Source organism: Callorhinus ursinus, unplaced genomic scaffold (assembly GCF_003265705.2).
Source record: "Callorhinus ursinus isolate GAN/ISIS: 27379988/994484 unplaced genomic scaffold, GSC_fseal_2.0 scaffold4, whole genome shotgun sequence".
NCBI classification, from domain to species: domain Eukaryota; kingdom Metazoa; phylum Chordata; class Mammalia; order Carnivora; family Otariidae; genus Callorhinus; species Callorhinus ursinus.
The window spans coordinates 123805895-123832782 of record NW_027397066.1 but is presented as its reverse complement, the minus strand read 5'-3'; the positions used below and the strand labels follow the sequence as shown (position 1 = coordinate 123832782).

The 26888-nt window shown below is 39.3% G+C and overlaps 1 protein-coding gene and 1 pseudogene across 3 annotated transcripts in view; one reads left to right on the top strand and one right to left on the bottom strand.

Moving 5' to 3' along the window:
• Positions 1 to 26888, bottom strand: part of ARHGAP10 (Rho GTPase activating protein 10) — a 338204-nt gene that overhangs the window by 54516 nt on the left and 256800 nt on the right. For all 3 annotated transcript variants that reach the window (XM_073892335.1, XM_025874287.2, XM_073892334.1), the window contains one exon: positions 9568 to 9718. In XM_073892335.1, the coding sequence (XP_073748436.1) occupies positions 9568 to 9718 (151 nt within the window). The remainder of the gene's footprint in view (positions 1 to 9567; positions 9719 to 26888) is intronic.
• On the top strand, positions 22890 to 24033 carry LOC112826126 (heterogeneous nuclear ribonucleoprotein A1-like; annotated as a pseudogene).

Genomic DNA, 26888 nt, shown 5'->3' with positions numbered 1-26888 from the left:
ACCATGACTCTCACCCCTTAAGTATAACCATGGTCGTAACTGATTCATATTCTTCCAGATTTATTTCTATGCTTCCACATTTCTTTACACAGTTGTTCCTTTAGAAGTGAGATTATTCTGAAAATTCTGTTTATAGCTTGCTTTATTCACTCAAAAGCATACCACATATATTATCTCTGTGGAAACATTTTTTGTTATCATTGGAAGACTAAAGCCTGTGTGTGGTCAGTAAGGGTCTTGCATTATCTACTTGCGTTGGGCTCTGGAACACAAGGCCCTCTTAGGAGTACATCCGTACAAGAGACCGCATAGAATACTATACATCAGTGAAAAATGGGGAAAGAGAGCTCTCTGTAGCAACATGAGAAGCAACAATGAGTATATTATAAATTTTTTTTAATTAGGTACAACTCTGTTGGGTCCATAAGGAGGTAAGTAAGAGTCTATATTCATATTTGCTTATAAATACATCAAGAATTCTGGAAGGATGAGTGAGAAACCACAGGTTAAACCACGGGAAACCGAGGCTCTTCAGCCTCACACAAACAGCACGCGCACAAACAGCAGTTTCAAATGGTACAACCCTTCCAACAACAGTGGTCAGCAATCCAATTTGGATCTCAACTCTGAAATGATTTAAGAAACTATAGGTTGAACTACATGAAATTTCTGATAGCTTTTCTATTTCTGCCCTAATAAATGAATTTTTTTTAAATTGCCGATATTAGATAACTTTGGAAATAAAAGATGGCACTTTCATATGGTGAGCAGTGGGGGGAGGGGTAGAGGGAAAGAGAGAATCTTAAGCAGGCTCCACGCCCAGCACAGAGCATGACACAGGGCCGGATCTCACAACCCTGAGTTGAAATCAAAAGATGGATACTTAACCAACTGAGCCACCCAGGCACCACCCCCGCTTTTTTTTTTTTTTTTTTTGCAGGGGCAGTGGGGAGAGCCCATTTCTGCCACAGAGCACTGTGCCCCAGATTTAAAACCATACCCATCTCTCTTTCATCTCCTCCATCAAGACCATTACTCTGAATCCAGTACAAGAAAACTAGGTACTTTTTTTTAAAATGTTAAAACTAAAAATCATTCCTAAAGTTAAAAAAGAAATGGACCGAGTCCCTCTGAAAGACTCTGAGGCCAGCAGGCCATGTGTGTTGAATCAGGGGAAGAGGACCTCTGGCTACAGCACTTATGTTCAGCACACCAGCCGGGTGCAAAGGGGCCAGACCGTGGGATCGCACTGCTTGGGTTCAGTCCTGGCTTTGCACTGGCCAGCTGGGAGACTTAGGTGTCTTTACTGACCCCTGGGCCTGTTTCGTGAACCATAAAATGTAATTTCTAGTTCTGAATTCAAGCAGCTCTCGGACGGTTATGAGGGTTATCTATTATCTAACAGACATTGCTATAAACAGTGTCTGGCATTCAATATGGTATATGTAACTGTTCACCATTATCACCCTCCAAATTCTGTATCTTGTTCTTGCATTAACTATTAAAATGTTTAAGAAAAAGAATACACCTTATAAATAACTAAGATAATCAACAAAGACTTAAATAAGCACTATTCTCTTCTGACCTGAAGAGAAAAATAAAATCGTGACCATAATTGCATCTGAAGCTCAAAAAATCATGCTGCTGATTTTAGAGAGCAAATATTAGTATATGCAAAACGCCAGCCCAAGAATTCATTTTAATAGGTTTGAAGATTTTTTTTCATCCAAGGGTGACATTGGACTCCTTCCAGATACTGTGCAGAGGGTACACAGCAATGCCATGGAAAGCAGAATGAGCCCTCAGAGGAAACCAAGCTGTAGAGCTGCTACTCAGAGTTCACAAGAGGCAACTAGAGAGGACAAGTTATAGGAATATTCTCCACTGTTGACTCAAGCTCACATTCTTTCTTTTTCTTCAACAGCTGGTAGGGATTCAGGAGGTAAAACTGAGCTGTCATAGGTTTGTTTTGTTATATTAATTGTAGACAGCACCCTTACTTCGTGGTAACTTTTATCTTGGTCCAAAAGGGTTTTCTGAGTAATAGAAGTTACTTGGAATTGGCCACACTGAGCTAATACCTTCCCCTCTTCAAGATTTCTGCTCATCTTCCTGGCTATCAAAGAAAACGTTTCAAATCACTCACTCTTGACAGCCTTAAAAATTCTATTTCATTCAGGATAAACAATACTTTGGTTGGTTTGAAAAGATGTTTCTTAGACAGCCCGGCTACCTCCTACGCTGTAGGAGTTTCAAAAAGGGCTATAAAGAGAATGACAGCTGCTTGAATTCAGAACTAGAAATTAAAATAAAAGCTATTAGAAGTGAAGAAAAAACCCACACCACGGGGAGACAGCTTTAAAGAATTTTTCTCTCTTCTATAAATTCTAGTTACCTGCCATGAACTTATTTTCACCACAGAAGCAGCTATGTATTTTTTTGAAGGCATTAAATAAGCTTTTTCCCTCCAGAGAAAAGGGGAAATGTTCATCCCACACAGAAGCATAGTTAAGATTATATAGGAAGTCATATATGAAGTTGCCGTGTGCTTTGTCACTAACATTAGGGGGGCTGAGCTTCTGGGAGGCTTCTGGGGAGATGCCAATGCAGGGGAGGCAGCTCGCATGATTTATGGGCACACCACAACTCAATTACAGCCCTGAAATTTCTGGCTGCCTTTTCCAACCCATTGATCTCATCACTGTAAAAGTGAGTTAAGAAATAATCTGTCTACATATACTGTCACTGATTCAAGCCTGGTCTTAGATTTAACTTCACAATACAGTAATTCCATGTCAGGGAATCATAACATTCCTCTGGAGAGATGGCAAGAGGCCTGGCACTCAGGAAGTTATTATCTAGAGCCCATCCATGAAGTGTCATGCCAAAAAGAAAAAATAAGAATCGTGAGAAGATTGCCAAGCTTGAGCCAAAGATCTGTTTGTGCTCAGTTACTTAGCTTGGTTATAATTCTGTGTCAAGCTGATCAGACAGGTCTACAAGAAAATGTCAATAGCTATAGAATGTCACTGAAAATTCACATCAACAATGGTTTTACGGTGGTTCTTCTTACATTTTGGGGAGGACAGAGCAGTTGCAATTCACTTACAAGAGCATGTTTTCATGAAGGCAATTTCTAAAGATGGTCTCTTGGGAACCGAGATTAGAGAGTACATAGCAGCCATGACTGTCTGTTATCCACCCTCGACATCTACTAAAACGAGCGTCTGTTAGTATAGCACTTGCCTCGCATCCTTTACCCTCCCAGCCTGTGAGTGAATGGAGATATAAGTCTTTGAGGTAAAGCAGAGGGGAAAAAATGAGCTCTCTATTGTTCACAGTTATGAAACTATTCTTTCTCTAAGAAGACGTAACACTTAGTATTATTTAATATTTTTTCTTAAAATATTCAGAAAAGTTCAGTATTTTCTTAATATTGACTTTCCATAGGCAATATGGAAACAGACTTTCCATATACTCTATTTATACCAATACATTTTACACTATTTTTACCAAACCTATTTTCCAAAGCAGTTACATACAGCAATATGTATTGAAGATGCTAACAAAATGAGATATTTCCTTCCTCTTGATGGAAAGGTGGTCTAGATATTAAAACAAAAAGACCCTCAAGGCAAAATCTAAGACATAAAGGCAATGATACATTTATCTATGAGCCTAAAACGTGGCTGAAGACCTTGTTTCGATTATCTGCCTTCATTCTCCACATCCAGTCAGTTAAGAAGTCCCCTCAATGTGCTTGAATATCTCTCCCAGATTTATCTTTTATCCCTAGTGTGGGTTCAAGACCACATCAACCTGAGCCTAAACTACTTAACCAGCCTTTGCCACGGACTTTCTGATTCTTACAGACAGATTAAGTCCCATTAAATTTCCTTTAATATTATTTTCTATGTTACAACTCTTCTCCCTTGCTGATAAACAGTAACTTCTCTTAGCATTCTAAATATAAGGCGCCTTTCTCTGGTTTTAGTAATAATACTGAACAGCAGAAGCTAGTATTCGAGTGTTTACTATATGCCAGATACTGTATTAAGTATATTAACCACCTAAAACCTTCCCAACCATCCTCAGTAGTAGACATTATGATAACTCCTATTTTGTAGGTAATAAAACAGACTTAGGGTAAGCTATTTGCTCACTAGTAGAGTGAGAATACAAATTCCTTAGTCCAGACTTCTAACCACCTATTCCTTCCTCAGGCTGACCTTGCCAGGGTGGGCAGCATCTCATCAGGTCCGCCCATCACTACCCCTCATCCCTGCCCCCTTCTGATCAAGCTAGCCTCCTCTTTACCCCCCCCCCGCCTTATTCTTGATCAGCGTTGCTGCCATGCCTTCATTCAAGCTAGTCCCCTCACCTGAAATCATTCCCCATCCAACTCAGCTCAAGGAAACTAGGAAACCTTCCCTACCTCCTGCAGTCCTGGAGGAGTTCCCTTCCTGAGGGCCCTCACAGCTGATAGCCCAGCGCTGGACACTTACTGCCATGTTGTTTCATTATTTCACTACGTAGTGACAGAAGGAGAGTAGAATATCAGCTCCTTGAAACAGAAACCCGGTGTGACATGATGCAGAGTTTATAAAAGCTCTTCAATAGATATGCAGTATAGGGGCACCTGGGTGGCTCAGTTTGTTAAGTGTCTGCCTTCAGCTCAGGTCATGATCCCAGGGTCCTGGGATCTAGCCCCTCACTGGGCTCCCTGCTGAGCAGGGCAGCCTGCTTCTCCCACTCTCTCTGCCTCTCCCCTCCACTCATGCATGTTCTCTCTCTCTCTCTCTCAAATAAATAAAATCTTTAAAAAAATAGATATGCAGAATTCTGATTTTAGTATCCAGTATAAGAAAAATCACTAATAAATGATAGAGGCAGAAAAACTCCAAACTGCCAGGAGCATTCCATATTTTAGGATTAAAAATCTACATTTCAAAAGACCTTATAGTAGCCTACTTTTTTAGGTCTATTCTCTTGCTTATGTCTCATAATTCAGTAAGCTTTTTTTTGACATACCTAAGGTGGCTCATTTGTCTCATCAGGATTATTCTCATTGACAGGGAACATCTAAATGTTAGGCAATCATTTAAAAAAAATCTAACTTGGTATCATTTAGGCTAAAAGGACATCTATATATGACTTCTTTGTCCAATTTCAGAGACTGATCCATGTCACAGTATGTTCTTCCTTAGAACAGAAGGGAAATGTTCATGCTTCACTGTTTATCTATCTCCCTTTCAACAGTTACATTTTCGCTTTTTGCTTATAAGGCTCTGCATCCTTGTCACACTGTAGGACTACAATAACACATGTTCAACAAAATGTGCTGCAGTTAGCACATCCAGGATCCAAGTGTGAAAGTGCCAACCCAACGATACCCAAGTAAGACCTACTCTATAATATTAAATCTTACCAACTGGCTTGCAAGATGATTCTGTTTTCAACTCTCCATAAATATTTTTTAAGTTGCCTAAACAAATAAACTGCTATATCATGTACAAAAGAAGATGGGCACAGCATACCTAACTACCCAAGAAGATACAAATAAAAACTTGTCCTGTGAATGCCTCGTTCTGTTTAAAATAAGAACTAGCATAAAGAAAGAGAGCTTACTCAAAATTTAGATGACAATCATCTTCTCTCCCACTCCCCAAACCTTTAAAATTTTTCTTTTGCCTGAAATGAAAATAACAAAGAATATATCTCATATACCTCACAACCCTTCCTTGTATTTGGGAGAATTAGAGCAAAGACAACAGTCTCGGAAGTCAGGCTCTGCACTCAAGCAGGGAATCTGCCTGGGGGTCATTCTCTCCCTCCCTTCTACCCCTCCCCCCCCAAAAAAGAAGACAACAGTCTCTATATAAGAGGTAGTAAGGACATAAATGTGGAGGGGGCAGAAGAAAAGGAATATATGTTATATACTAAACTTGGAGTTACTTTATTACTAATTCTAAGAAAATAACACAGAAAGATAATTGGAGAATGAAGGTAGACCTCTGATTTTTAGTTTTCCTTCTAGCACTTTCCAGCCTACCCCATATTTTGCTATTTCACAGCAGACTTAGCCAAATCTCCTCAACTTTGAAGTTCATGAGATTATTAAATGCTATATGAAAATGAATATGGCTTCTACAAAATAAAGATAAGAATTTTAGTAAAGACTTAATAGCTGCTCTATTTAAAGAAATCTAGCCAGAAACTATATCCATTTCAGTTCATATTAATCATCAACAAGGATCCTTAAGCAACTAAATGGAATTTTAAAGTCTTTTGCAAAAAGTAAGTTTAATATCATTTAATCATATATTACAAAAAAATAATGACCATTGTCTATACAGTATGGCTAGATGTGCCAAAGCCAACTGAAGTTTTTAACAAAGTAAAGATACTAGGCATCTTTAATTAAAGTGGTCATCTCTCAATTGGGATGGGGGTGGGGTTGAACATATCATAATAAAAATCATGTCTAACAGCAGAGGGTTTCGCTCTCATTTTACACCCGCTTAGATTCTCTGCTTCCAGGCCTATCCTACATCAGCTCATGTAACAGGCTTGCTTTGCTGACTCTTTGCTAATAATGCTTTTTGATATGCCTGATGTTAAATTGAAGCCAGTTCTGATGGTTTTCCAGGGTTGGCTATTTGGTACATCAGAAAGTTTCATACCCTACTCAATGTAGAAGAAGAAATAACATACTACAAACCACTTAACTCAAATACCAAATCTGTGACCAAATCATAGGACTGAAGAAAATCTCCAGTTATCCAGTCTAGTCCCTTGAATCTTGGCAGATAATCCACCTAAATCTAAGCAAAACCTATTTGCCCTGGGTTTCATTAAGTCAAGGTTAATTTATACCATAGTGCATAAATGGGAGAAAGAGCATATTTGCATTTAAATTTTCTATCAGACTCATAAAAGCTATAAAATTGAGAAAAATAATCCACCAAAGTTGGCTATAATGCATACCTTAACCAAACCTAGAGAAACATAGCAAGTGACTACTACCATTGATAAGAAGAAATACAAAAAAAATTTATGTCTTAATGGCAAGAATACATTTTTTTTTCCTGGAAGGGGGCAGAGTTTTCAATATGCTAAGTGATATTCAATAACACAGTTTTTTAGTAACCTTCCCCTATATGCTTCCTTTCAAAAGCTTTTCTCTTCATTTATCCCCCACTCACTCTCTTTTTGGAAAATGCAATATGTAGACCCTACTATACTCTCTGAAATAATTCTTTTTCACAAACCTGAGTTCCACTAAAGCTTAGCTACAAATAATGGGGGGGGGGGATAAATAATAGTTTTTAACTGCTTTATCTTATGACCTCTAAGATCAAATAAAATCACTCTATGACAAAATCATGGACTTTCCTGATTCTGATAACTTGCAACACCAATGACAAATTCCAAGGCTGCAATCAAGAAAGATTAATGTAAAGTTATAAAATACAAAATGTAGACTAAAACATCATATAAATAATGAACATAAAAACAGACTAAAGGAATTGAATATTTCACAATCTTTTCCCCTTATAATCAAATAATTAAGAATTATTATATGACCTAAAAACTAGGAAAGTTATGATTATATACCATCGTGAGCATTCCCATAAAAGATGTGCCAAACACTACTTCAGCAACTTCTTACCCATTAATAATCACTTAGCAACCCAATGACCAAAAGACCAGTATACCATGTATACATAATTGGGTATTATGATTTAATTCCTTAAAATACCAAAAAAGTAGATGTGATTCTAAGACAAACAGCCCCTCTCTGATCATTTCCTTTCTGAAATATAGCCAATTCAGTTTTGCTCAAGGGCCCATGAGCCAATGTAGATACTCTTCTGTATCTCCTTGACTTCTTTTTCTCTTCCTACTTCCCAACATTAGCCTCTTTCACGATTTATTAACACTTCCCCCAGAGGACAAGTGAGATACAAGAAACGGTGCAATTCAAACCAGTCAGTTTTACTCCTTATTAGCAACTCTGTTGAGACAGTGAAGGTGAGAAAAAAAGAGAACAAAAAAGTTAGGTGGGATCAGAAGATGAAACTGATGTCTAAAAGGAAGCTCTGAAATTATAGGTTGATTTTAATGATTCATACTCTTCCTATGGAAAATAAGGATCTGATTGTAAAACTATAGTTGTATCATATGATGTATGTCTTAAACAATGTAAAAGACTACCAGCACACTTTCGCCCCTCGTGCTATTACAGGAAGCATTCCGAGTCCTCCTGCAGAGACTCCCAAGTCACTTGTCACTTGCTCGCGTGGATCTCTGGATATTAACTACCTGGACATCTGACTATATAGCTCCTTATGATGAAGGTACTATATTTGTTTCTGTCTGCATTCCCTTTCTCCCTCTGACAATCACCTCATACTTCCAAACCAGCATAACTTTGGTAGCTTAAAAGGATAATAAATGAAAAATACGGGGCGCCTGGGTGACTCAGTCGGTTAAGCGTCTGCCTTCGGCCCAGGTCATGATCCCATGGTCCTGGGATCCAGCCCTGCATTGGGCTCCCTGCTCGGTGGAAAGCCTGCTTCTCCCTCCCCCTCTACCCCTGCCTGTGTTCCCTCTCCCACTGTGTCTCTCCCTGGCAAATAAATAAATAAAATTAAAAAAAAAAAAAAAGAAAGAAAGATACAAACAAAAAGGATTAGAAGAAGAAGAATGACGATGAATTTCAAGTTCAGGAAATGTCCTCAACAGGTGTGAAGTCCCACAACAAAAGAGTCCCCGTTTCAGACATGCCTACTGAAATTGGAGGTTCTGAGACCAGGATCATCTTCCTCTCCACACCAATAACCACATGATTACAAATTGGCAATCGGTGACTTCCACAAGGCACCATCTTGTTTTGTAGAGATCCGTGTTTAAAATTCAAATTTCCAAGCTCTCTTTAAACAGCAAGGCAATCTGGCAAAGCTGAGACAATGTGGCTGCATGACAACAAGTAACTGGAACATGGCAGCCGGGATGAGACAGGAGAACTTCCATTTGCCAGAGTCCCACTGCAGCTTACTTCACTCAGCCTGGCCCCCGAAGGCAGGTCACTTTGCCACCCCTGCTAGATAGGAGATGCCAGCATCACAAGAAAGGCCAAAAAATGGGCCAAGTAAGATGCAGAAGCTAGTGCAACAGAAAAGACACTGTGCCTCTAATCTAGATGCATTTAACATTAAACTATCAGCTCCTCTCAAAAGATCTGCTTTAATTTTAGTTCCCCTTTCCATTTGTCTCAGAGTTATATAACCTCACAGGAGGTCACACAAGTCTCCCAAAAAAGAAATTTAAGCTGTCTTTTAAAAATAAAAAAAGCATGCATAACAAATACAAACACAAACCTGAAACTTGCATTCTCTCTCTGACAAGAAAGCTTTACCCTCCTTGTTAATCTCAAAAATTATCATCTTAAGGGGAAAAGGAATTAAAGCACAAAGGAAGGAAAACCATGGCCTTCCCTGGGGACATACGATATACCATACTCTGGACATGCTGTCAAGCAGAAAAATATAATTAACATCTTACCATCTTCCAGCTCAAGACAAAGATTATATACAGCCACAGGTCTCTTAGTCCTCTGGCCTTGTCTCTTCGATTGCCTTGGTGGAGCATTTGGGGGTGATGTTGACAGGGAGACCGGCTCTGGGAATGTGGCATCAGGCAGGGTCCTAAAAATCTGCCATCAAAGCACAAAGAACATTAATCGTTTCCCATGAACAGAAACCTGTGTGTTGCAATAGTAAACCAATATCAAACAACATTTGATTTGGAGCTCATCCAAAACACGCTGCAGCCAAAAACCCATTCCTTCAAATTTCAGGTACAGGTTCTAAGCCTTTCATTTATTTTTTTACCAGAAGATTTCAAAATAAAATTTCCCATTAAGATTAAGTAAAAGCAACATCCAATCATTACATTTCAAAATAAATTCATTCCCAAACTAAATATGTATAATTATCTCTACCAGGTGTAGACAATACCACAGCTACTCATCCACAAAGAAAGTAGCCAGGATAAAATGTCAAAAGTAAATATCCCATTAAATTTCATACAGGGTTATATTTATGCCAAATGCTGGTCTCAATTTTTTTCAAACTACATAAACAGAAACATAGTACTGCAAATATTTTTTGCACATTTAAAAATAGCTTATGCTTATGAAATTACCTTTCAGATTCCCAAGTACATTTTTCATAAAATGATTTATAGATTTTATCAATTAATACCTTCCAACTTCTTTTAATAATTTCTCTTCCATTTATGAAACCTAGAATATTAGCACCTTGATTATCTCACAGTGTCACTCATAGATCAGCAATAATAACATTAATTAAAATGTGCTGGCTCTTTGCTTAGCAATTTTTTTCTTTTGAGAAAAGCGAACTGTACTGTAAAGAGAAGCATATCATGCAGAGGTGATTTATAATAGACCTTCTAAGACCTGGGTTCAGAGGCTTCCTGTCCCCAACAACACTGCAGACCCTTCAGTCTTTGATGAAGTCATAAAATAAAATATTTAGATACATCAACCTAATAGACACTGCATCTCCAAAAGGGCTGATGGTCCCCAAGTGAAAGCAGGAAACAGGAAGAAAGCTAGCTAGCATTAAACAAGATATAAATATAAAACTCACAATAAAAGGCACTGTGGGAAAACCCCACTGCTGCAAGGACATGATTATTTATGCATTTAAATAAAAACAGGCGTGTGACCTGGGTATACGAGTGAGGGTGTGACATATATGTATCACATTTAACAGCTAACAACCATGTCAGTTATACTCGCAGAGTCTAAAAGTTCTCACCTAAAAACTATTATATACCAATAAAAATAGATAATTTCAACAGAGCCTTTGCTTTATAGTACCATACTGCCCCCTCATGTGTAAATGGAATACAAAATGATTTAAATTACTCTGGATAAATATTTGCTAGTGAAAATGTAATTTAGTGCTCCAACTGGGAACCTGCTAACACCATATTTCCACAGACTCTGTGTTCCAATCGGGCATTCTGGCAAATAGCAAACTACTTATCTGCCTTAAAAAAAAAAAAAATCCTCTGCTGTCTAAACTACTGTCCACAGCTGGATTTACTACCATCTGTCACTGTGCAAATTAAAGTAGGTTGTGGGGTAGCAGGAGCAGGAGAGAAGTTAGGCTGAGAAGCGCATGACAATGTGAAGGAGAGAAGAAGAGATGGGAAAACTTACTTCCATTGGAAGAAAACAGCACATGTATGCAGCCGACTTTTGGAACAGCTTCTTGATTTACCTGTGTTTGATCTTTACAAATATGGGAAATACCTCTGGGATCGTACTGGAATAGGAAACCAAAAAATACACAGAACCAATACATCCAAAGCCTAAATAAACAATGACAAAGTTACATCCCCTGAACTGATGCTGGATAGCTGATAACCTTCCGAACAGACCTTCCTCCAAGATCCACACTGATGACTAATGTTCCCCCACACACCGCAGGGTAAGAGGATGAGTGGGAGTGTGGGGGCTAAGCTGTGGGGCAGCTCAAGTCTACAGAGTCAAACTACCAAGCAAGTCAGGACCTGGGAGTGGGACTCCAATGCTCTCAGGGGACTGATCTGAGACATCCCAGGGCTGAGCCTCTAGAAGCCTCTGGAATACTTATGACAATGTTTAGTTTACATTAGAATATCTAAGAAAATATTATTCATCCATAAAAAGACAAGGAAATCTTGCCATATCTGACAACACGGATGGACACCGAGAGCATTATGCTAAGTGAAATCAGATAGAGAAACACAAATACTTTATGATCTCACTTATAGGAGGAATCTATAAAAAAGAAAAACAAAACAAAACAAAACCGAACTCCTAGAAATAGAACAGATTAGTGGTTGCCAGAGGCAGGAGGATGTGGATGGGGGAAAATGGATGAAGGTGGTCAAAAGGTACAAACTTCTTCCAGTTCTGGGGATGGAATGTACAGCAGGGTGGCTATAGTTAACAATACTGTATTACATATTTGAAAGTTGCTAAGAGAGTAAACCTTAAAAGTTCTCATTACAAGGGGCGCCTGGGTGGCTCAGTCGGTTGGGCGTCTGCCTTAGGCACAGGCCAAGATCCCAGGGTCCTGGGATCGAGTCCCACGTCGGGCTCCTTGCTCAGCAGGGAGCCTGCTTCTCCCTCTCCCTCTGCCTACCACTGCCTACTTGTGATCTCTCTGTCAAATGACTAAATACAATCTTTAAAAAAAAGTTATCATTACAAGAAATAAAAATTTTTAAGTATGTGAGGTGATGATGGGTGTTAACCAAACTTACTGTCATAACCATCTCACAATACATACATATATCAAATCATTATACTGTACACCTTAAACTAATACAAACATTTTATGTCAATTATATCTGAAAAAAACTGGGGAGAAATTATATGTGGGAATGGGGACTAGGCTTCAGTTTTCCTTGGATTTGCATTTTAAAGCTTCCAGGTGATTCTTCTGTGGAGCCAAGGCTGAGAGATGCCCATTCAGACAATCATCATATAGCACTCTCTACTTTTGTTGGGTAGACCAAAGTCAAAACCAAAACACCACAAAAATTATTTCAGAAAAACTGACACTGAACATACACAATCAATTCCTTGGACCTTCCCAAGTCTTAATCAGAGTAAAATATTTCAAAGATTCTAAATATCAACCATTCCCTCAATAAACTCCGTGTTTTGTTAACATTTCAAAGAGTTAACCTATCATCTGAATGAGGGGGTACCAAAGCACATTTGCTAACTTGAGAAGGCACTATCCTAGCTTTTAAGTCTTCTCAACTATGTAGTCCTTAAAACAGCATACCTCATTTTCTCATCTGTATAATGAGGGCTATAACAACTAGATCTCATGTTATTACAGGGATTAAATGAGAAAATGTTTATAAAGTGTTTAGTATAGCAGTTGGCCCACCGTAACCAGAAATAAACGGGAGCTAATGATACTTGTAATACGATCACATATAGTAAATAATGGTAATAAAAATGGATTTAGACCCTCACTACTCAGCTCAACCACTGTTTTGAAAGGGCACTAATTTCTTGAGGTCTTGAATATTCCTCCAATTCACTGTTTAGTTATTCTAAACACTATGATTCTAAAATGTTTATGGATAAAGCCCATCAAGCAAAGGGCAAAAGGGAAGAAACAAATAGAGCCCCTTACTGAAATTCCCAAGTCAGCCAAAATCACATCATTATTTTGTGTGCACTGCAGCTCAAAAATTTGAGATTTAAATTACTTCCTCTTTCATTGAATACATTTAACATTTAAAAAACGCCTACTAGGTAGTAGGCTTTAATATTCTCACAACTTTTGAGGGAAGCACTGTTCCCCACATTTTAAAATGATAAAAGCTCAAAGATTAAATCATGAATCCAAATCTCCAGTTTGAAAATGGTAGAGTTGGTATCTCTACTCTCAGCTCTGATTCCAAAGCCCCTGTTGCCAGTTTAAAAAACAAAATTTAATTCTCAGGGGGAAAAAAAAATCACCAACTATACTATTCTACATCTGTTTAAAAGAGTAAAACTGGATACTATATAATCTCAGATTATGTATATACGAGATTATCTGCCTAAGACTCACCATCATGTGCTATGTCCTCCCAGATGTTTCAAGACCCCCCTTACCTTTCATGTGCATCTACCTTGTTTGCCAAGGCACTAGCCTCAAGTACTCAACTCTTTGTTTTTTTAAGCTACAAAGCTATGCTCTCATGGCTGAACACCAGAAATAACTTTTTAAAAATATTCTTTTTAAACTTAGGAGAGGAGGAAACAGTAAACTGTTTATAAAACTGTTTATACTTTAAAAGTTTTGACCTGTTTTCTGGCCATCTGATTCCAGAAGTTACAATTTTGCTTGTCTTGTTCTATGTGGCCAAGATGTGTGTCATCTTTAACAATGACTTCCCGATTCTAGAACCACTGTATGGATGTAAATTCCTTTACTGCCCAGATCTCTTTTCAAAATCTTTGGACTCTCCTAACTTCCCTAGCACCAGGCTTCCTTCATTGTAGGGCAGATGAACTCATGTGAAACAATACTAAGAGATCAAGTCTACTCAAAACATTTTTTTCAGGGTAGAAAGTTTCTTCACTGCACCTACGTATTTTATAACAAAGAAAAACTCAAACCAGACAATCCAATGACAAAAAAACAAAATTCTGCACGTAAGCATGTCAGGTAAGTAAGCGCGTATTCGGGTCTCCTGAGTGTCAGCACAAACACAAGTCTGGCACCATCTCTCAGGCACAGATTCCTCAGACTCAACAAACCGCACGTGTATGCCCATGGGACTCAGCCATACAGACAGATACCTCCCCAAGTCCTTCCTGCTCTGCCACCAGAGGCCACATGTGGAAATGATTGGGCTACGTCTGCTGGAAATGCTGTGTAGATAACAGGAAATAAAAATGGTCTCTGAAAAGTTTGCCTTAGTACCCAATTCAAACCTGTGGCATTTGATTCAACTAAATTAACTAGTAATATGGTTAAAGCAAATTAAGGGGGATGAGATAATTCAAGATCTCTTTATTTTTTTACATGTTTCTACAGAAGAATTCACTGGTCTTTACTGCAATAGGAAGACTTTACTGCAATAGGAATTCACCGGTCTTTACTGCAATAAGAATACTAATACCTGGGTAGTTGAAATAGATGTCTGACCTAGTCCTATGACCAAGTGCTTGACCTACAAAGATTTGAACCCAGAACTCAGATTTCCTGACTTCAATGTGGATGTGTCAGTCACTATGCTGCCCTGTCTCCAGCATCATCCAATCGCATTAAGCCCCATTCATACTATGTCCTCTTTGATGATGGCGTATCTCACCGAACTATAACTATATAAATGGCCAGCAGGTGGTTGGAAATCAATGCCTACTCCCCTTAGTAAACATTTCACATACAAAGGGACAGAAATAAAATTTCCAGTCTTCTTTCCACAATATTGAACTACAGAATGGCCAGATATTCCTTTCAGCTTCGGAGTCTATAGTGTGTTGAGGCAAACATTCACACGTTCAGGTTGTAGGACTCTAAGCTGGCACCAAGGTAGCCTGAACCTTCCATCTACAGTATAACTTCGGAAGTCAGCTACTGTGTGAGCAGTACAGAGAGAACTCTGAAAATTTTCCAGCTGTCTGTCCTCGAATCGGCTCGACACCATGACTAAATACCAGTCTTCTACAGAAAACGTAACTAGAATCGACAATAAGGGCTGACAGTGAAATACCAGTTGGGTTTAGACTTGACGCTGGAAATATTCTGAGGCTTCACGTTTGTTCTGGCTCATTAGAACTCAGAATCTCAGAGCTGAAAAGTATCCTACTTATCACTTATGCCAAGCCCTTTATCTCACCGTGGAACAAACCAAGGCCCCTGTGGTTAAAGATTTGCTCATATTTATACCACTAGTTAGTGGTAAACTCAAGCTTTGTTCCCAGACCAAGGCCTCAACGCCAACTGCTATTTCCCATCTTGCTGGCTTGGGTCCTTTCCTTCCAACAGATTGCTCTTTACGCATGTGCTTCCTCATCAGGGGAGATTCTGCTTAATAGCTGCAGTTCCTCCAAGTGCTTTCATATGCGTTATCTGATGCAAGCCTCAACATGGGGATCTGTGAGGCTGACACTGGACCATGTTACAGGGTTTGGCTCAGAGTGCCCCAGCTACCCATCAGCATGACGCCCCTCCCACTGTGTCACAGAAGAGAGGACGAAGGGCAGCCAGGAAGAATGGGAGAGAAAAGGGGGACATTCCCAGTCCCAGCCTATTAATCCTACAGGCTCGGGCTTTCACTGTGGCCCTGACTTACTGTGAGCTTCTCGAAAAACAACTTCAATTTTGGTTTACAACAACCCCCCCCCAAAAAAAGGAAAAGAAAAGAAAGAAAAAGGAAAAAAAGTACACTTTTTTTAATTTATCAAATTGCTAAAGTTCCTCTTGTTCTTCTTTCCAAGCTTTTAGCTTTAATTTCTAGAGACATTTTCAGACCCCTTCCCAAGTCCTAATGGGGTATATACCACATTGATTTCTGTAGAACTCCATGCACTAGAGTAATATATAACTGACTTTGGTTTCTTTACTTCAAGATTTCAATAAATGACAACTTTTATTTACCAGACTTTATATAATGAAACATACCCCAGAACTACCTACCCCAAACCATGGGTATTTTCAGTGCCATTAACTGTGCATGCAACATCAGTGCCCTGGTGTTTCTAGTGTTCAACAAGAACTGACAGAGGTAATGATAATAATTAATAACTTTGATATATAGAGAACTAAATGGCATTAAGAAAATGTTTATAGACTCCCTAAATAACTTTCTCCCCACTCAATTCATAAGGGAAACTTCTCCTGATTCAGCCAAAGCTACACTGCTCTTACACTCATGGTGTGAACATATATTCCCAGTTATAAAATGTTGTTTTCTGGTTTGCAACCCTTTAAAAACACTCCAGGTGCAGTTTTATCAATTTGCACCTGCAAACATCTGGGAAATACAAGCATACACCTTCCAAAGTCAGAATACACTTTCCCAAACACAGCTGTAACTATGACTTTCAAAACCCAAATTCCAAGAAATATTCTTCACTAAATAAAAACCCACTATGTAAAAAAGTTTTCATTTCGGGCGCCTGGGTGGCTCAGATGGTTAAGTGTCTGCCTTCGGCTCAGGTCATGATCCCAGGGTCCTGGGATCGGGTCCCGCATCGGGCTCCCTGCTCCTTAGGAGCCTGCTTCTCCCTCTGCCTCTCTCTCTCTCTCTCTCTCTCTTTCATGAATAAATAAATAAAATCTTTTAAAAGAAAAAAAAAGAATATTTTAAAAAAAAGTTTTCATTTCAGCAATAAAAGCCTAGAATAACATTAAGGAAATAGAGATACGCTACACCAACAATGAAGCATACTCAATACATAATATTCCTTTCTTTTTTCTCCTGCTCCTCTTTCTCCAATTTTGGTGTACCACTTCTCCCAAAATTTTTTGTTTTTTTTTTTTTTCACCCTTTATCTTTGCAGGACTCAACGCTCCCTTAGAAATCACTTGGTCCTAATAGCAGCACAGAGGATCAGAACACAGGAAGCCCACCATCTGCAATCCCCAAAGGCCTGGGGGTCCATAAGAAGAGGCCTCCCCAACCCAGCACAAGCTCTAGTCATGACAAAAAGCAGGCCCCTCCTTCAGTGATACCTGTGACACTTTAAATTGAATACAAGTAAATACACTCATCATTTTATGACATTTTCAAGGTGAATGACATTTTTCTTTTGGAATACAAGCCATGACCCCTAGTCATTTGAGTAGATCAGAATGACCATGTCCCTAGAAAGAAAAAATAAGCCATAGACCTATTAATTCTCTAAAAGGAAATGTGTGAATTTTAATCACAGTGAAGACAACATCTCCTGAAGGCACGTATATGATTATATTTATCAGAATCATCTAAAACCTTTTTCAAGTATGTATGCCCCCAGGCATGGTCTACATATTTAAGAGATAGTGCAGCAGACTTCTCTTTTCCTACGTTTTTAACTTTCATAAAAATGAAATGCCTAAAGCAAAACCATGTTTTGAAGGTGGTCAACGGTGGTCCTTTATGAGAAGCTGCATGGTGGGGGCAGGGATGTTTATCAATCTTCATATTAAATCAATGGTTTTAAAATTTATAGGGACAGTTTGGTTTAGCTTTTTATTGGTAATTTTTTTGTTTCAAATTAGAGTTGATCCTTGAATAATGTGGGGGTTGGGTGCTGACCTCCCCGCCCCCAAGCAATCAAAAATCCACATGTAACTTCTGATTTTCCAAAACCTTAACTACGAAGAGCCTACTGTTGGGGCACCTGGGTGGCTCAGCCATTAAGTGACTGCCTTTGGCTCAGGTCATGATCCCAGGGTCCTGGGATCGAGCCCTGCATTTGGGCTCCCTGCTCCGTGGGAAGCCTATTCTCCCTCTCCCACTCCCCCTGCTTGTGTTCCCTCTCTCGCTGTGTCTCTGTCAAATAAATAAGTAAAATCTTAAAAAAAAAAAAAAAAGCCTACTGTTGACCGGAGGTCTTTACTGAAAACATAAACAGTTGATTAACACATATTTTGTGTGTCATATGTGTTATACACTGTATTCTTACAATAAAGTAAGCTAAAGAAAATTTTATTGAGAATATATATTACAGTACTATACTGTATTTATCTTAAAAAAAAAATCTGTAAGTGAACCTGCGCAGTTCAAACTCGTATTGTTCAAAGGTTAACTGTACAATTTATTCATGTTACAAAAGTGATAACTAACACACATTATATTCCTTGTAGAATTCTGGTAAACTCAGAAAAAGAAAAAAAAGAAAGAAAACTTTTTTTTTAAAGATTTTATTTATTTATTTTGACAGAGAGAGACACAGCGAGAGGGGGAACACAAGCAGGGGGAGTGGGAGAGGGAGAAGCAGGCTTCCCGCCGAGCAGGGAACCCCGTACCGGGCTCGATCCCAGGACCCTGGGATCATGACCTGAGGCAAAGGCAGACGCTTAACGACTGAGCCACCCAAGTGCCCCAAGAAAGAAAACTCTTTAAAGAAGATAAAAACCACCCAACATTCCATACACAGAAACATTTCTGTTAAAATTTTAATGATTATTCTTCAGAGCTTTTTTTTCCTCATGTAACATTTGTCTCATTTTAAAGAAGTCAATAGATGACTACAAAAATACATGGACCTCAGTCTCCCAGAATTTGCCAGTATTCAGTCCTTAGTTACATGTGCTAGGTAGTGACCTCTGCCATACACAACTGTGTTTGGGCAAGATTTGATTTCTAAACACCTTAGCACACAGCTAGATTTCACCTCCTAATTGAAATGTTTCTAAATAGGAATTTAGAAAATACTCATGCATAATTTTAAGAATATTCCAAGCAGCCCAATGTTTAAACCCTCACCCTGCCAACTCAAGCCTCCGTGGAAGTCACACATACTGGCGCCTGATACCCACTCCTTCAGTATGTACCGCACAATTCATTTTAATAAGACTTAAATACGATGAAATCATAATCTTTACCTAGTTCCTGCACCTTCAGGCTCAAAAGGTTAATGCTTATGTTCCTGCATTATACAACAGTTTGGAACTTGCTAACTCTCAGTTACAACAGCTGTGTTTGAAGTGTAAAAGGTAAGATCTTCCTCAACTGATTTCACTTCTCCTAGAACCAGCTTTGACACAAATGTTTCCAATCATGATGAATGGTGCATTATGCCTTAAGTGCATTCCTTTAATTGGAAGGAAAGAACAGTCAGGATAAAACAGCCACAGAACCACACCCAGAGAGCAGAACCTCTTCATCTGTATTTCTGTTGACATTCTAATAATTAAGTGCTTGTTACTTACATCCATGTAAATTGTTTAGTACCCATCAAATTGGGTCCATGCATGCTTATCTTTGTCACAGGAATTATTCAATAATCTAAAACTGTCTGTCATCATTATATGTTTATTTACTGGGAGATGAGCATATTATGTTTAAGATTTTTATGTAATTTAAGTCCCAAATCATAAATGCTCAGGAGACATCAATGAATGCTATCACTAAAGAATAAAAGTCTACCATGGAATAGGATTCTTAGTCTCAGGCTATTGGTGGGGCGTCTGGATGGCTCAGTCAGTTAAGCGTCTGCCTTGGCTCAGTTCATGATCCCAGGGTCCTGGGATTGAGCCTTGCATCAGGCTCCCTGCTCAGCAGGGAGTCTGCTTCTCCGTCTCCCACTCATGTTCTCTCTCTCTCTCAATCAAATAAATAAATAAAATCTTTAAAAAACAAAAAACAAAAGTCTCAGGCTATATCCTAATGGATCACCATTAACTACAAAGGGAAAAAACCTGTTTTTACAATTAAAAAATCTGGCAGTCATCACCTCTGACAGTTTTAAAACACAACCACAAATTCACTGACACTCTTCCATCAAGAGTGGCATCTATGTCCCTTCCCCTTGAATCTGAGCAGGCTCCTGACCATGCTAACCAACAGCATATGCATTAGTGATGCTAGAGGACTGTGGATGCTAGATTATAAAAGGCCCTACAGTCTCTGTCGTGGTGGCTAGAACACTCCCTTAAGCTGCCATGCTCTGTGAGAAAACACAAGCTTGTGTAGGAGACTCTGCTCAATAGTCCGAGAGGAGCCTTGTCTCTGAGTCACCCCAGCCTAGGCACCAGGTGTGAGTATGGAGGTCTCCAGATGATTCCAGCCCCCCAGCCATTCAAACTTCCCAGGTGATTTGCTTAGAATAATCAACATCATTTACCTCCCAAAAGTACATAACCTGAATCTAATCATGAAGAAAGATTCAAAATAAAGATCAGTTTATAAAAGAACTGGTCTAGACTTCCAGAGAAGATGGTGGAGTAGTAGGATCCTAAGTTCACTTCGTCTCATGGTTACAACTCAATAGCACCCACATCAGTGCAAATAACCCAGAAAAGGACCCAAAGACTGGCAGAGCAGACTCTCCACAGCTAAATGTAGAAAAGATGCCCCACTGAAGAGGGTAGGAAGGGCAAAGACACAGTCAGGAGCCAATGGACTGTCTTCAGGAGGAAGGGACACAGTGGGCACGAAGAGGGGAGAGGACCAGACCCCACACCAGACACCTCAGGCATGGGGAACACACAATGGGAAGAGGAATCACCACAACATTTGGCTTTGAAGGGGCCTGGTTTCACAAGTTCTTATAAGTGATGGGGCTTAGCACCTGGAACTTTAAGAATCAGTGGGCTCAGCTTCGGGAGCTAAAGGGTGAGAGGAAACTGAGTTCCCACCCTTAAACAGAACAACAAACAGCCCTGCTAAGATAAAGCACAGAAGCAGCAGTTTGAAAAACACCTGGAGTATACAGCAAGGAGATTTATTTACTAATCTCAGAGCACAGGCCAGAGAGGGCAGGGCTCTCTGAGAGACTTCTCCAAGAAAAAAAGAGCTAGTGGCACCAATTTACCCACCCTGCTTCCCAGCCTAGATATACGGACACCTACAGGAACAAGCACAGTGCCAACATTGTCCACCTAGCTTGCTAAAGGCACCTCTGCCCCATCACACTTCTGTGGATATGCTCCCCCACAACCCAGGCAGCCTCAGCAGGAATTTCCCAAACTGCTGCAGGTCTGCTCCCATAGAGCACTAGTGTGGACCTTGCTGTCACCATGCACCCTGCCCCCTCCAAAAAACCCTTGGCCACAGCCCATCCAAAGTGGTGCCAAAAGCTTGGCACTGTGCAAGCAGCCCTGACAGTGGCCAGCACCACTGCAAAGTGACTCCTGTCCCAGAGAGAGGGGAAGATAACTAGATACATCATTCTAACTGCAACCCCAGTAGTGGGCTAGGGGCAGACATTAGGCCTGACTGCAGAACCCACCCACCAAAAAAAGCTTCATAGGGGACAACTCAGGGAAAGTGCCCTGCAGTTCAGTGCTACTGTTACTCTGGCAAAAGCGTAGTCTGACTCAACTCAAGCCCAAGGTGGCCCCAGACTGGCCCACTATCAACACAGGGACCAAACCCTGCCCACAACAGGCAAAGAGAGCCGTGACACATGACTGGATTGAACAAAGCCAGGTGAGCCACAACAGCAGCATGCAAGTAACACACATAGGAGATTCCCATGAAATGCCAGGTCCTGGAGAACAGGGGACATTGCACTGCAGGGCACTACAGGCCCTCTCATTCATAAGCCATTACTTTCAAGAGCAGGAGACATAGCTAACTTGCCCAACACATAGAAACTAACACAGAGAGTTAGACAGAATGAGGAGACAAAGGAATATGTCCCAAATGAAAGAAGAGGAAAATCACAGCAAGAGAACTAAGCAAAATGGAGATAATATGCCTGATAGAGACTTTAAAATAACAGTAATAAAGATACTCACTGACTTGAGAAAAGAGTAGAGGACATTAGTGAAATCCTCAACAAAGAGACAGAAAACATAAAAGAGCCAATCAGAGATAAAGAATTCAACAGCTGGAATTAAAAATTCATTAGAAAGAATAAACAGTAGACTAGAGAAAGCAGAAGAATGGATCAGTGACCTGGGAGACAGGATAATGGAAAGCAATCCAGTTGAACAGGAGAGAGAAAAAATAATAAAAATGAAAACAGACAACAGAACTCAGCAATACCATCAAGGGAAGAGCATTCATATAGTAAAGATCCCAGAAAGAAAAGAAAGAGAAACGGGGACAGAAAATTTTTTGAAGAAGTAACAGCTGAAAAATTCCCAAATCTGGGGAAGGAAACAGAAATCTAGATCCAGGAGGCACAGAGAGCTCCCAACAAAATCAACCCCAGGAGGTATACACCAAGACACAGAGTAATTAAAATGGCAAAAAATACTGATAAAGAGAGAATTTTAAAAGCAGCAAAGGAAAGAAAAACAGTAACATATGCAGGAAACTCAATCCCAGGCTATCAGCTGATTTTTCAGCAGAAACCTCGCAGGTCAGAGGACAGTGGCATAATATATTCAAAGTGCTTAAAGAAAAAAAAAAACCTGCAACCAAGAACATTCTATCCATCTGGGCTACCATTCAGAATAGAAGGAGAGAGTTTCCCAAACAAACAGAAGTTCAAGAAATTTATGACCACTAAACCAGGCCCTACAAGAAATGTTAAAGGGAACTCTTTGAATGGAAAGAAACATCATAAGTAGGAGCAAGAAAAGTAGAATGCACAAAAGCAGTAAGATTATATTTATAAAAATAAGTCAAGCTTTTCTGCCCATTGACATCACCAAGTGAGCATCGTTAAAATATCCCCTCCCACCGCCAGCATGTCTAAGTCAGAGTCTCACAAAGAGCCTGAACAGCTGCAGAAGCTCTTCATCGGAGGTTTGAGCTTTGAAACAACCGATGAGAGTCTGAAGAGCCATTCTGAGCAATGGGGAACGCTTACGGACTGTGGGGTAATGACAGATCCAAACACCAAGCGCTCCAGAGGCTTTGGGTTTGTCACGTATGCCACTGTGGAGGAGGTGGATGCAGCCATGAACGCAAAGCCACACAACGTGAATGGAAGAGTTGTGGAACCAAAGAAGGCTGTCTCAAGAGAAGATTCTCAAAGACCTGGTGCCCACTTAACTGTGAAAAAGATTTTTGTTGGTGGCATTAAAGAAGACACTGAAGAACATCATCTAAGAGATTATTTTGAACACTATGGGAAAACTGAAGTGATCGAGATCATGACTGACCGAGGCAGTAGCAAAAAAAGAGGTTTTGCTTTTGTAACATTTGATGACCATGACTCTGTAGATAAGATTGTAATTCAGAAATATCATACTGTGAATGGCCACAGCTGTGAAGTAAGGAAAGCCCTATCTAAGCAAGAGATGGCTAGTGCTTCATCCAGCCAAAGAGGTCGAAGTGGTTCTGGAAACTTTGGTGGTGGTCGTAGAGGTGGTTTTGGTGGGAATGACAACTTTGGTCAACTTTTGTCATGGTGGGAATGACAACTTTGGTCATGGGAACTTCAGTGGTCAAGGTGGCTTTAGTGGCAGTTGAGGTGGTGGTGGATATGGTGGCAGTGGGGATGGCTATAACGGACTTGGTAATGATGGAAGCAACTCTGGAGGTGGCAGAAGCTATAATGATTTTGGCAATTATAACAGTCAATCCTCAAATTTTGGACCCATGAAAGGAGGAAATTTTAGAGGCAGAAGCTCTGGCCCCTATGATGGTGGAGGCCAATACTTTGCCAAACCACGAAACCAAGGTGGCTGTGGTGGTTCCAGCAGCAGCAGTAGCTACGGCAGTGGCAGAAGGTTTTAATTACTGCCAGGAAACAAAGCTTAGGAGAGGAAAGCCAGAGAAGTGGCAGGGAAGCTACAGGTTACAACAGATTTGTGAACTCAGCCAAGCACAGTGATGGCAGGGCCTAGCTGCTACAAAGAAGATATGTTTTAAACAATACTCATGTGTATGGGTAAAAAACTCGAGGATTGTATTTGTGACTAATTGTAAAACAGGTTATTTTAGTTTTTGTTCTGTGGAAAGTGCAAAGCATTCCAACAAAGGGTTTTAACGTAGAGTTTTTGTGTGGGTTTTTTTTTTTTTTTTTGGCACCCATGCTGCTGATTGCTAAATGTAATAGTCTGATCACGACGCTGAATAAATGTGGCTTTTAAAAATAAATAAATAAAAAATAAGTCAAGTCTGGGGCACCTGGGTGGCTCAGTCAGTTGAGCATCTGACTCCTGAATTTGACTCAGGTCATGATCTCAGGGTCATGGGACCAAGCCCCACAATGAGCTCCATGCTCAGCAGCAAGTCTGTTTCTCTCCCTCTCCCTCTCCCCCTCTCCTCACGTGTGCTCATGCTATCTCCCTCTCTCTCAAATAAATGGGTGAATCTTCAGAAAAAAAATAAAATAAAAATTAGTAAATGTAAATGCTGAAATTAAAAAATTTAAAGTATGACACCATATACCTAAAACGTGGGGGGGAAGAGTAAAGAATGGGTTCAAACTTAAGTGACCATGAACTTAATATAGACTGCTATATGCAGATGTTATACACAAACCTAATGGTAACCATAAATCAAAAACCAGTGATATGAAAAAGATAAAGATCAAGGAATCCATGTATATCACTAAAGAAAATCAATAAGCCATAGGAGAGCAAGAGAACAAAGTAACAGAAAAGAACTACAAAAGCAACCAAAAACAAGTAACAAAATGGCAAAAAATAAACACCTATCAATAATTACTTTGAATGTAAATGGACTAAATGCTCCAATCAAAAAAACACAGAGTGATAGAATAAATAAAAAAGCAAGACCCATCTATATACTGCCTACAAAAGACTCATTTCAGACCTAAAGACAATGCTGGTTGAAAGTGAAGGTGTGGAAAAGCAGTTGTAATGCAAAGGGAGGTGAAAAGAAAGCCAGATAGCAATACTTTTATCAGACAAAACAGACTTTAAAGAAATACTGTAACAAGAGACAAAAAAGGACATTACATAATCATAAAGGAACAATCCAACAAGATATAAATAATGGGAGCACCCAAATATATAAAGCACCTAATAACAAACACAAAGGAAATAATCCATAGTAATACAATAGTAGTAGGGGACTTTAACACCCCAATTACATCAATGGATAGATAGGTCATCTAGATAGAAAATCAGTGAGGAAAGAGTAGCCTTGAATGACACATTAGACCACATGGATCTAACAGATATATCCAGAACATTCAATCCTAAAACAGCAAAATATACATTCTTTTCAAGTGCACATGGAACATTCTCCAGAACAGATCACATATTAGGCCACAAAACAAGTATCAACAAATTCACAAAGACTGAAGTCATACTATGTATCTTTTCTGACCAAAATGCTATGAAATTATAAATTAACCACAAGAAAGAATCTGGAAAAAAGCAAATACATGGAGGTTAAAACTGGCTACTAAGCAATGAATAAGTCAACCAAGAAATCAAAGAGAAAAATCAAATAATACATGGAGACAAATGAAAATTAAAACAGCAGTCAGCTGTTGCTGCAATCTCTGGGATGCAGCAAAAGCCATTCTAAAACGGAGGTTTATAACAATACAGGCCTACCTCAAGAAGCAAGAAAAATTACAAATAAACAACCTGACCTTATACCTAAAGGAGCTAGAAAAAGAGTAACAAACAAACCCAAAACCAGCAAGCAGGAAGGAAGTAATAAATATTAGAGCAAAAATAAAACGGAAACTAAAAAAAAAAAAAAAAGAACAAATCAATGAAACCAGGAGCTGATTCTTTGAAAAGAGCAACAAAATTGATAAACCTTTGGCTAGATTCCGGGGAGGAGGGAGGTCAATAAACAAAATCAGAAATGAAAGCAGAATAATGACTGACACCACAGAAATACAAAGGATTATAAGAGAATATTATGAAAAATTATATGCCAACAAATTGGACAACCTAGAAGTGGATAAATTCCTAGAAACATATAATCTCCCAAAACTAAATCAGGAAGAAGAAGAAAATTTGAACAGACTGATTACTAGTAATGAAACCGAATCAGTAATCAAAAAACTTTCAACAAACAAAAGTCCAGAACCAGACAGTTTCACAGGTGAATGTTACCACACATTTAAAGAAGAGTTAATACTTACTGTTCTCAAACTATTCCAAAAAATAGAAGAGGAAGGAAAGCTTCCAAATTCTTTCTGAGGCCAGCATTACCATGATACCAAAACGAGATAAAGACACTACCAAAAAAAAGAGAACTACAGGCCAGTATCTCTGGTGAAAATAGATGCAAAAATCCTCAACAAAATATTAGTAAACCGATTCAAAAATCATTCACAAAAAAAAAAAAAGAATCATTCACCATGATCAAGTGGGATTTATGTCTAGGATGCAAGGGTGGTTCAATATTCACAAATCAATCAACGTGATACATCACATCAACAAGAGAAAGGATAAAAACCGTATTATCATTTCCATAGATGCAGAAAAAGCACTGACAAGTACAATATCCTTCCATGACAAAAACCCTCAAAAAAGTAGGTTTAGAGGGAACATACCTCAGTATAATAAAAGCCATATATGAAAAACTCACAGCTAACATCATCACAGTGGTGAAAATCTGAGAGCTTTTCTCCTAAGATCAGGAACAAGACAAGGATATCCAGCCTCACCAGTTTTATTCAACACAGTACTGGAAGTCCTAGCCATACCAATCAGAGAAGAAAAAGAAATAAAAGCCATCCAAATTGGTAAGGAAGAAATAAAATTTTCACTATGTGCAGATGATGTGATACTATATGTAAAAAAAAC